Source organism: Gallinula chloropus, assembly GCF_964237585.1.
Source record: "Gallinula chloropus genome assembly, chromosome: 1".
NCBI lineage: Eukaryota > Metazoa > Chordata > Aves > Gruiformes > Rallidae > Gallinula > Gallinula chloropus.
In genome coordinates, this window is record NC_140085.1 from 15,980,912 (window position 1) to 15,993,410 (window position 12,499).

Here is a 12,499-nt window from a genome sequence, read left to right on the forward strand (position 1 = left end):
CCCAGCCAGCACCGGGAGCGAGCTCGGGACAGGGTGGTCAGGCCGCGGCTCCCGCCATGCGGGGAGAGGCGGAGGGAGCTGGGTCCGTAGCGGGAGGACGGGGGACGGCGCGGCGGTCATCGCCGGGCGTGAGGAACAGCTGTCCCCGTGAGGCGTGTGGGGCAGGGCAGGGGCAGCCCGGTGCCCCCGGTCCCGGCCCCGCGCTGGAGAGTCCAGCCTGGATCCGTGCAGCGCGGGGGTGAAGGCTCAGCCGGTATCACGGCCGGTATTGCCAGCCAGAGCGGGGCAGCGGGTGTCCGTAGCTGGTGCTGGCGGGAGGCTTGGGCCGGACCCCCTGCCAGTCAGGGGCTTCTGCTGGGTGCTTTGCCGAAAAGCAAGTGCAGCTGCAGCTCTGGCGCTTTGCTGCGTGGCCTGGGAGAAGGAGCTGCGCTTCTTGTACACAAACATAGGTTGTTTTTCCAGATGCACAAGGGATTATAATTCTACATGTTTGGTGACATCGTAGAAGCTAAGCAATGCCAACTCAAAGACCCCATGGATTTGTTTCATTCTGGACAAGTTGTAAAAATATGTGCCCCTATGGTCCGCTATTCAAAGTAAGTAACTTGTCACGTCAGCTGCGTTTTCAGTGTATGTTCTCTGAGGAAGGTTATTTTGACTGGAAAACCAGGGATGATTGCCTTCTCCTTTAATGAAGACAGAGACAGACATGTGTCGGTTTATGGTTGTACTTGGACATCCCCACAGTGGTGCTTGTCAGAACAGTATTTTGGAATAGCTAACCAGAAATATTCTTTGCTATTTATCTCTTTTATTTTCATGTGTCTACAGGTTGGCTTTCAGAACCTTGGTTAGGAAGTACAACTGTGATCTGTGTTACACGCCAATGATAGTGGCGGCTGATTTTGTGAGATCTGAAAAAGCTAGAGACAGCGAATTCACAACAAACAAAGGTATTTTTTTAAAGAAACCATTGCCTTTTCAGGATGTTTTATGTGGTGGTAAACCAAACTGGCCAAGTGAATGAAGTCTGTCACACAGCTTGACATCCATTAACAATGGCAGTATACCATATCTGATTGTAAAACCATGGAAATATTCTAGGTGAGAGTAAGGATATTCTTGTGATAGTGTATCAAATGAAATAGTGAAAAACCTTGTCTCCACCTGAAATCAGGCCCTCCAGACTGATTTAGATGTGTTGCATTGACTGCATAGCTGGCCAGTGCCTATGCACCCACACAGCTGCTTGATCATTAATCCTCTACCTCTGCAACAGCACACAGAGAGGATAGGAAGAGCAAAAGGAAAACTCATGGGTCAAGATAAAGACAGCTTAAATAAGTGAAGGGGAGCAGGAGGAATAAAAAACAAGTGATGCAAAGGCAATCGTTTCCCACCTCACACCAGCAGACCAGTGCCCAGCCATAAGTCACTCTGGAACACAATTTCTATATTCTAACCCACATTCCTCTTCCCCCACCACTCCAGTTTTATTGCTGAGCTTGATGTTATATGGTATGGAATATTCCTTGGCCTAGTTTGGGTCAGGTGTCCCAGCTCTGTCTGCTCCCAATTTCTTGCACACTCCAATCTGTTTGCAGGGGGCAGGCAGAGTCAGAGTGAGAAAAAGAGAAAGCTTTGACACTGCAAGTACTGTGCAGCAGTACCCAGAAGATCCATATGTTATCATTCTGGTTTAGTCACAACATTCCAAACGTGGCACCATACAGGCTGCTGTACTGTACTGGGTCTGGCAGAGGTGGAGTTGATTTTCTCCTTGGCAGCCCTCACAGTGCTGTGCTGTGTATTGGTAGCGAGCAAGGTGTTGATAACACACGAGTGTTTTGGCTGTTACTGTGCAGTACTGGCACACATCAAGGCTGTCTCCAACATTTCTCCCTCATCCTCAGAAGTAGGCTGGGGATGGCAAGATATTGGGAGGAGGACACACCCAGGACAGCTGGTTCAAACTGTCCATACCATGTGACATCACTTAGCAATAAGAAGCTGAGGGAAGGGAGGAGGAAGTAGGGGGCATTTGGGTTTTTTAAGATGCTTGTGTTCCGTAGTAACTGCTACCTGTACTGAAGCCCAAGTAGTGGCCAGACATCACCTGCTGATGAGAAGTAGAGAATAAGTCTTTTGGCTTTCCTTTGCTTCCCTGTGAAGCCTTTTGCTTTATTAATCTGCCTTTATTTTGCCCCAGGAGGGTTGTGGGTTTTTTCAATCTTTTCTCCTCTCCCTGTGTTTCTGAAGAGGGGAGTGATAGAGGGGCTTTTTGGACATCTGGCATCCAGCCACAGTTAAACCACCACATATACATAAACTTTAAATAAATTTAAAAACTAGCTCAATCCCAGCCAGACCCAGTACGATGATTCTTTTCACAGCAATTGTTCTTTCTTGTGTGTTTCAGAAACAAACACTTAACTCATTGCCAGGAAAAGTTTCTTAGTCTCTTAACAAAAATAAGAAGGTTGCTAAAGGCAAGAAAAATAATAGACCAGACATTGATACAGTGAAGTCAAGGATTGATAAAAGAAGCAAGAGAGTGGGAAGTGGAAGGGCCTTTTGATGGGCAAAGGGTGATAAAAAGGAGCAAGAAGGTCAGACCATAAAGTTGAAGCATGGCTGGGGTTGATGGGGAGAAGCAAGGCTTCAGGCATGGTACAGGCACATTACCAGAACACATACAAAAAGAGGGAGTGTAAGGAGTTGTACAGAGTCCTGGCTGTAAAGCAGAAGAGAAAAGTAGTATGAAATGTGTGGGAAGCGGTGACAAGAACGATACAGATCTGCTGGCATGAAGTGGCTGCAGTAAAAGAGTGTAACAAGGAACACAGAAGCCTGGGCTGCAACTGCAGGAACGAAGAGACTGCTGCTAATGTGCTAGTAAGATTGGTGTGTAGGATCTATGAAGTGTGATGATTTAATCTATTCAGACCACTGAACTGGTAGTTTTGTAAGTGTATATTTAATAGTGGGGGAAGTCTGTTGCATTATTTTAGCGCTGGCTGCTTAGCACGGCTCATTACTCAGAGCAGAGCAGTTAGAAAAGTCGCATGGGAAGCACAGGTGGGCTCTCTTGTTAGTGGAATTCAACTTTTTAAAAGTTCCCTTTCAACTCACACTTCTGATCTACAAAATGTCCCATGGCATTGAAGTTCCACGTGTCAGATACATAGTATATTCTGGCAGGGTCAGGGAAATTCTCTGTGCTATATTTGCTGCCTAATACAAAGGGATACTAATGTTCTGATGTTGTAAACAATATCTTTTCCCCATTCACCTCTTTTGTGCTGGCCTTAATTTTATAGGCCTGTAAAATATTCTGCTGCAGACTCCTCTGCCAAGATCATAGTGTTACATTATTAGTAGTTATGCTTCTAACAAGTTGCTCCACAACAGGTTGTAAAATTTTACTGTGGTTTTATGTTTAATGTCCTGGCTGTTTGGGGATTTTGTTTTTTCTGATTAGCAGAATAGGTTTGGAGCCTACCAATGTAATTTTTGTTTTCCATTTTCTTTGGCATTGACATTTCTGCATTGTGTATTTCTAAAATGGAGGTAGATATTCTTTGTGGATGATGCTAAAAAATTTAGTATGGCTAGACTCAGTATTTTCGTTACTTAATGCTCAACCAGAAATTATGAGTGTGAAATTATTCCAAAGTATTAACTGCAGTACAGTAAATCTTTTCAGCTAGAGCACTGTCTGGAATGAATTCTGTTTTGAAAGTATGCAAGCATATATGCAAAAATACAGCAAGCAAAAAAAAACAGCTGTAGGACAGGACCTAAGAGAGTCAGGCAGGAGTTCCAACACGTCTCCTCCTAACAGCTGCACAGTGCTGGAGCTCCTGCCTGACTCTCTTAGGTCCTGTTCTACAGCTGGGTTTTTTTGCTTGCTGTATTTTTAGGTAACTTCTAGAAGTGTCTCAACTTGATTGAGAGGGTACTGCTGCCCTCCCTGACTTAAGTTCCACTACTTCAAGAACTACTTCTTTTCCACTAAAATAGAAGTACTTGTGATCTTTTCAGTATCAGAAGTGCACTTCCTTTGTGTATTTGTTGAATCATCTCTTTCCATCACTGCTTAGATATCCCCCTGCCTCTTAACTGCAGCAATTGTTTGTATAGAAAGTGAGTGCTAAGACTGAGATATTTTTAGATGCCTTTAATGTAATGCAGTAGCTGTAAAAGAGGAAAGCATTTTCCAAATGACCATCTGGCTCTCTGCAGGGGCTTTGTAAATCACAAGTAGTTCAGCATACCCAAGTTGAGGAGCACTGACACTTTGGTTTCCCACTTGAGACAAAGCTGCTGAAGCTGCCTCTGTGTGTTCTCATTCCAGCTCTGCATATTGCACTGTGGCTAAAAAACAGTCATGTTGGCACAGAAGAGGAGAAAGATGGGCTGGGATAAGAAAGGACAAATCTTGTGGGTTGTTTAGCTCCTTTCTGAAGGGTTGGATCCACAAGCAAGTTTCCCACCTGGCAAGACAGACAGCCCTGTTAGCACAGCAAAGGGGGCAGCTTGCAGACAAGGAGGAGGAAAAGCATGAAGGCTGCTGAAAAATTGTAAACACTTCGTTTCATAGATCACCTTCATGAAAGATAGGCACCTGACCAATTTCAGTCACAAAAAGTGCATGTTGAGCCAGCAATCATCTAGGACACATATGTATGTCTGAATTCCCACCTTTCATGACAGACATTTAGTAACTACCTTTATTTGTGATCTAGGCCTTGCAGAACTGCAAAATAGGTGAGTTTGGAAGGACACGTTAAACAGCCGCCTTGCTCAAGCAGCAGGCACCTAGAGCCAGTTTGCCCAGGACCATGGCCAGACAGCTTTTCAAAAAACATGTTTTCTGAAAATCATTTTAAATTTGTAATTTCTTTGTTCTGTTTTCTGAATATTTTTGATTTTTTTTTCTAAATCTGTAAATATCTTTTCATTGGAGCAGGTGACCATCCCTTGATTGTTCAATTTGCTGCTAAAGAAGCACAGGTTTTGTGTGATGCTGCCCGTATCGTCTGTCCTTTTGCAGATGGAATAGACCTAAACTGTGGCTGTCCTCAGAGGTAAATTTTTGAAAGAGCTAGTGAAGTAATGAAGAAATAATTTGAGAATAAAGAATGCTGTTTTTCAGTTTCATAGTAATTTCTCTCTTAACTAAAAATAGATTTTGAGAAACAGCTTTCTAACCTGTCAGAAATGTCTGTGTGGCAAGACATTGTTCTGAATGTTCTGGGATGCCTGTCACCATGGTGAGCCTGGGAAAACCAGGTGTATTTGCCAACTTGCCTTTTTTAATTTCTAAGATACTGAGCGTTGGCTCAGAAGTGAAGTGTCCATCCCTTCTCAACAGCTGTTTAAATGTGCATTCCCAAAAAGAGCTTGCTGCAAATAATTTCGAGAGCGTATTGAGAAATGATGTGGCAGTTCTCAAAATAACAAGGCACGTCCCTGATTCCTCACTCTTCTGCAAGTGAAGGATAGTCTCTAATTATACAGATTGTATTATTCAGGAAGTACTCAAAAGAATCACTTCCATCTTTCATTAGGTTTCTAAATGCAATGAATTCGTGATCAACTTCTCGCTTAAATCGCTAAAGATTTTGTCTTGACAGTGAAACAGAGTAGTAATGCACAAATGAAGATCCTTGCTAACTGGTTCCATTGAGAACCATTTATTCCATGCTTGTCAGGCAGTCTTTTTCTAAGTGAAGACCTCAGAAAAGGAATGTAGGAAAACAAAAGTTAATATTACTGTGCAAATACTTAATTTGTCTATTCTAATTAGGTTGTCTTGATTTAAAATTATAGTATTTGAGAAAACTTTTTCTGGAGAGATCTGGGACTTCACAATGGAAGTGTATTTTTTTTCCTTTTTTTTTGTGCATGCTGGTTTCAGAATAACAAAACTCTGTGCACTTAATCTACCTTTATAAGATAAACTGTTTAAGAAAAAAAACTGCTGCAGGTTATTTCCTGCCAATCAAAATAAAGTGTTTTGCAGTTGAGGGAAAATATTCAGAATATTCCTGAAATCATTCCCTCACTTCAAAAATCTTCCTTTTTAATCCAAAGTAATTTTCTGTTTCAAAGAAATCCATGAACCAATGGAAGGGGAAACATCAAGATATTTATTTTATGTATGATCTAAACCCTTGATGATTACATGTTAATTTACATTCTTTCTGAGTTCACTTTTGAGGACAGAAGATTGAACTGGAAGAGATTAGTAACTTGCACAAAGTTCGAATAGCACAATGGAGACTGAAATGGGATCTAAAAGCTGGTGTCAAACCTGCAAATAAATCATCATATAGCCAGCACTATCTCTGTTTACTCAGCCACACCTTCTAGAGGTTGTAAGGAAACTGATGTATTGAACTGAAATTGATACACCTTTTTTTTCAAATGTAGAACACAAAAATTCTATTTCTTTTAAAGATGGGCAATGGCAGAAGGTTATGGTGCTTGCTTAATAAATAAACCAGAACTAGTTCGAGACATGGTGAGACATGTGCGGAATCAGATTGACAACCCCAGATTTTCAGTATCTATTAAAATAAGGTACGTCTAACATAAATATGGGTGGTACATGGAAGAATCCTTTTACTTTTTTAAAACAAACATGTTAGTGTAATAGTTATACTTTAATACATGTATTAATTCTTTTAATGTAATATTACACATTATAATAATTTTTTAACATGTGAAAACTGCAGAGAATTTTTGACCTCGGATGGTGAAATAACGTCTGGGGCACATAACCCCAAACTCAGATAGTAGAACCAGCATGGCCTTTGACTACTACTCAGATAACATACACAGAGTTTTCTTGCCATTCAAACGATGTGGAAGTACAAGTTAAAAGAGGTCTAGGGTTCCATAAAAGAAAAGCAATGCATAGTCTGTGTCATCACAAGGATTTTCTTTGTGAGCTGTGGGAGGCCAAAGCACAGTTGCTGTTGGCTATAAAGGGAGGGGTAACAAAACAGGGAACTGGTCCCCACAGCTGCTGTAAGGAACACATCCAGCTTTCCTGCATCGCTTTCTGAACCTCTGTGAACTATTGCTTTGCACCACTTCATCTGCTATTTATCCACACATCCCATGTGGGTTTTCCATATTTGTCAGTTAAGTTTTCACTCAGTTTGCAATCCTTCAGGAAAGGAGAACTATTATAAATTGGACTTTCCCCGCCAAAATATGCAAAATAATGATGTTTGAGAATCTATTGCACACCCTTGCTTAATCTCATACAATTTGCCATGTGTATTTCAGAGATGTGATATAATTGGGAAATGCTGAGTTAAATAATTAAACTTGTATGTCTGTATTTTAAAAAAATACTCCTCTTTCAGCAGTTATATTTTATTTATTTGTACTGTTACTTATATAAGTGTGTGGCAATTCCATCTTATGGAGGGAAGCTTCTTCTACAGTTCAGGTCATTCACTATCTAATATTTTCATTCTCTGAAATTTTAGGATCCACGAGGACTTAAAAAGAACAGTTGACCTGTGTCAGAAAGCTGAAGCAAGTGGCGTTTCGTGGATTACCATACATGGGAGAAGCGTAGAAGAAAGACATCAACCTGTGCATTATGATGCAATTAAAATAATTAAACAAAGCATGTCTATACCTATTGTGGCTAATGGAGACGTTAAAACTTTAAAAGATGCTGAAAATGTTCATCACTTGACAGGAGCAGACGGTAAGATTAAACAGACTCTGTTTTCTAAGTAAACTTACAAATCAGATTTCAAAGTCTTTATTTTGGCTGTAAGTAGGGCATGGTTTGAGTGGGTTTTGCTCTTTGAGGAAACAAATGAAAGAGGATGCTTTAGATGCCTTATAAATGCACAAACACAATCACCTGTAATCATCAGAGCACTACATCTCATGTGCTTTTTCCATTTTTGTCAGTTAAGTTTTCACTCAGTTTGTAATCCTCCAGGAAAGGAATGTTTTATTTAATTTAAAGCCCTGAATAATGATTTCCAAGGCAAATTACAGAAGTCATTTGCATAATTATGCTATCTTATCACTCAGTAATGGAGTTCAGGAGGACCTTCAGACATTCATGGTGTCTCTTTATGGAATTGATCACCTTTTAAAAAACTGTAAACTTCCACGTGGAAATCTCTACTTCTTGCACATAGGAGCAGATTTCTTAAAGCAAGAATATGGTGGGAAAAGGAAATACTGTTAAGCCAGATACTTAATAGTTAAGATGGTTAGCTTTAAGGACACAGTGAGGCTTTGCACTCTCAGATCTGTATGTATTTACCTTGTCTTACATGTCAGTGATAAAATTTGGGGATAAAGGATTGCCCTGCAGTTAGTCACAGTAGCTTCCTGCATCTGTCTGTAGTTTCAAGATAATGTGGAAATTCATTATATGTTTGTAGAGGTGATCTATAACTTTGGATCTTATAGCAAGAGAATAATAAGACAGAAAACATTAGCTAGTGTCATAAGGAAATGTTCATGTGGCAGGTTTCTTTTTACACTATTGACGTTCAGTAGCAACAACAAAAACTACTTTGACCAAACTGCTACAGGGACTTTCCCCCAAAATACAAAGCAGGGAGGAAATACATAACAGAAAATAATGTTCTCATAGCCCATCTGGCCTTCTTCAGTAGCAAAAATATGAAACATTGTGGGGGGTTCTGTCATGTATAGTAGCAAAAGAAATTTATATTTGATCATCCTATTTTTTAAGAAGAGACTATGTGTAGTAGATTGTATCAGTGCAGGAAAACAGAATCCCTTAATTGCAGAGAAATTACAGTAGAACTTCCATGGGTTTATATGACAATTTAGGATTATAGTTGCAAATGCACTGGCTTCCTCAGAAAGATTTACTGCAGACCAAGAGCCCTGAGTTTTGTATAATTGAGACATTGAGCTCTTACTGGAAGAAAGACTCTAGGACAGCGAATCAACTGGCTTGCACTAAAAATTACTAGTTAGTATATTGTTACTCTTGTGTCTTTCCATGATAATTTTATGTTAAAAAGACAGGCTTCTATGTGTGTTGCAAATAAAAGGCTGTTGAAATGCAGTTTAAAAGGTAGAGAGGAAAAGCTATCCTGTGTTGAGTTTCAAAATTTCTGGAGGGAGTTGTCATCAAGTTCAATGTGTTGACAGGTGCTGTAGGTACTCTGAGGTTTGGATTGTTACATGGACTTCTCTGGTGTAGCTGTACTACTCATGCCTGTTCTTCCATTACTTCTCTGTAAGCTTTGGGTGGTTGTCTGAAGGGATGCGATACAAAATCTACAATGTAAAGATTCAATGTAAAATTTAAACTATAATGTAACTGACTGCTTTAATTTCCAATTTGAAGGTATAATGGTGGCTAGAGGACTCTTAGCAAATCCAGCTATGTTTGCAGGGTATGAAGAGACACCGTTGAAGTGCATCCAGGACTGGGTTGACATTGCTCTTGAGCATGGAACTCCCTTTACGTGTTTTCACCACCACCTAATGTACATGATGGAACGGATAACTTCAAAGCAAGAAAAAAAAGTTTTTAATGTTTTATCAAGTACCTCAGCAGTATTAGATTATCTGAAGGACCATTATGGTGTGTGATAATTGAAGTATTTTAGTTCTATGTAAACTTGTATTTTGCAATTGTATATACACTGTTAAAGTTTTAATTTAGTTCCTACTTTTTAGTCCCATTCATATATTGTGTCTTTTCAACACAGCATAACATGGTCAGGGTGATGATTGTTCTATTTACAATGCACTACTACACAGAAGACTGATTACTGTAAAAATCCAGTGATTGAATTTACTTCGTCACCAGACAATCGCTTACAGCAATGTATTTGCAAAACTAGGGCCTTTTTATGTGAAACCTCCTAAAATCTGAAAGACTACTCATAAATAATACGAAGAATTTCAGACCAAAAAAATACAAAGGAGCAATTATAAAAGTTTTTGCTTTAACTGACACAATCTGTACTTTTACAAGAGTAGATTTTTCAAGCTTAACGACTGTGAGGCCTTAAGCCCAGCATCGTATCCTGTTTAAAATTAGATGTTCCTTTTGCAGACTAAAACTTTCTACATTTAAAACTAAGAAAATTTCCACACTTCATATAGTGAAAGAAACCTGGAATAAATAAACAGTGATGGAAAGAAGGAAAGAGTAAAATGAAGTGATAGTTTAAACTAAGTACAAACTTAGCTGCATCTAAAATGCAAGACTTCAGAGTTCAATCCAACTAAGTCTGGTGTTACTTACCTACTGTATGATAATTTTATAAACTATTAAATCCCTATCATCTACCAAACCAGAACTTTATTGGTCAAAGAAACGCTGACAGATTCTCTCATTGTGTCTCTTGCCATCCTTTCTGCCTGCTGGCATGTTGCTTATCAAAGCATGACAGCCACTTGGCTTTGAGTCTTTGTATGGGAGGGAAATAGTGAAAATTAGAACAAAATAATAACATTACACACCAGCTGCTTTTGTTCTGCAAGGGAAATTTCACAAATCTGCAGTACAATTATTTGTAATCAAATAATTTGTTTTCTTTATATGTTTACACAGAAATTCATACCAGAAATTGCTTAGTTTTCTGCCTGATACTTCTATGAATGATACAAATTGTTTTCTAAATAAATTATTTGGTTTTGTATACATTTGTGATTTTATTTTTTATTACTCTATATGACAACCTGGGGGAGGGGAGGTTGCTTTTTATGCTACTCCCCAAATCTTAAATCTTTTAGATACCTGAATTCTCATGATTATTTTAATGCAATGGCATAAAGAAACCTAATAATATTTTGTAGTGAATATGGTCAGATTTAGGCATATGAACAGAAGTTTTCAAGGTGTGACCATCAAGTCTAGTTCAGTATTTAAGATAGTGAAGCGACCTAACTCTTCTGATACTGTTACCTTCCTGATGTGTTAACAGGTGGTAAACAAGAGACATCCTTTTCTACTCTAGGCTAATTGGAACAATCTCTACAATCTTTTTTTGGTGCAGTAAGTTCTCCATTCCTTTGGACAACTAACTCTCATACTCCTGTGCCTTGCAATATTTTCTTGGCATTGGATGAGCACAGTGAGGTAGCATTCTATGTAAAATCCCAGCAATGTCTCTGCAGTTAATACTTTCTAATGCCTCACTTTTCCTCAACTAATACTCATAATGTAATTTATGAGGTCCTAGTTTTACAGCAAAAGTCTTTAATTTCCCAACTGCATGATACTTTATTTTGTACTGCTGAATTTCGTCTCAAGTTCATTCAGCTCAGTTCTCCTCCATTCTGAAAACGCCTCCAGCCTTCCACATCAGTATTGAAAAGTGAAACTATGCAACTGAATTGTAGAAGAAAGGGACTTTTTTAAAGTATTAACCAGACTCTGTGTTAGCATTTTCTTAAAGTTTTTATGATTTGGCAAGCGATTGTTTTTTGCTGTGAATTAGCCACAATGAGCAGAGAAAAATTATTATAATCAAATAACACAAATGCAAGTCTCCTTCCTCCCTCCTTTCCTTTCCTTTCTTTTCCTTTTCCTTTTCCTTTTCCTTTTCCTTTTCCTTTCCCTTTTCCCCTTTCCTTTCCTTTCCCTTTTCCCCTTTCCTTTCCCTTTTCCCCTTTCCTTTCCTTTCCCTTTTCCCCTTTCCTTTCCTTTCCCTTTTCCCCTTTCCTTTCCTTTCCCTTTTCCCCTTTCCTTTCCTTTCCTTTCCTTTCCTTTCCTTTCCTTTCCTTTCCTTTCCTTTCCTTTCCTTTCCTTTCCTTTCCTTTCCTTTCCTTTCCTTTCCTTTCCTTTCCTTTCCTTTCCTTTCCTTTCCTTTCCTTTCCCTTTTCCCCTTTCCTTTCCTTTCCTTTCCTTTCCTTTCCCTTTTCCCCTTTCCTTTCCTTTCCCTTCCTTTCCCTTTCCCCTTTCCTTTCCTTTCCTTTCCTTTCCTTTCCTTTCCTTTCCTTTCCTTTCCTTTCCTTTCCTTTCCTTTCCTTTCCTTTCCTTTCCTTTCCTTTCCTTTCCTTTCCTTTCCTTTCCTTTCCTTTCCTTTCCTTTCCTTTCCTTTCCTTTCCTTTCCTTTCCTTTCCTTTCCTTTCCTTTCCTTTCCCACTTGAAATACCTTGACCTATTTACAAACTGCATACTTGATGACCGTGAAGATAGCAGTTGTTGTGCCTGTGTGAGATCAATCAGAGATTTCTGCCTGAAGTACAAGACCTAGGTTGCTGTTAATATTGCAAGTAATTAAGGAGTGCTTGATCTGGCCAGTTACGCATCATAAAAGTCAACGTAAGTTTATCATCCTTTTTTGAGGATGAAATTACTTGCACACCACCTTCCATTGTGAATTTTACGTACAGGTGGCTGACAGCTAAAACCACCACACAGACGTTGGCTCACATGCCCCTCAGCGGGATGGCAAGAGAATTGATAAGAAAAAGGTAACATTGGTGGGTTGAGATAAAGACAGCTTAATAG

The 12,499-nt window shown here is 39.5% G+C and overlaps 1 protein-coding gene across 1 annotated transcript; it reads left to right on the forward strand.

Annotated features, from left to right (window-relative positions):
• Positions 1 to 486: 486 nt before the first annotated feature.
• Positions 487 to 10,684, forward strand: DUS4L (dihydrouridine synthase 4 like; the record flags this gene model as incomplete). Its single annotated transcript, XM_084272964.1, has 6 exons — positions 487 to 596; positions 832 to 953; positions 4,973 to 5,090; positions 6,466 to 6,588; positions 7,509 to 7,735; positions 9,377 to 10,684. The coding sequence occupies 6 exons, from the start codon at positions 487 to 489 to the stop codon at positions 9,622 to 9,624; spliced, it is 948 nt and encodes a 315-aa protein (XP_084129090.1). The 3' UTR covers positions 9,625 to 10,684.
• Positions 10,685 to 12,499: the final 1,815 nt, after the last annotated feature.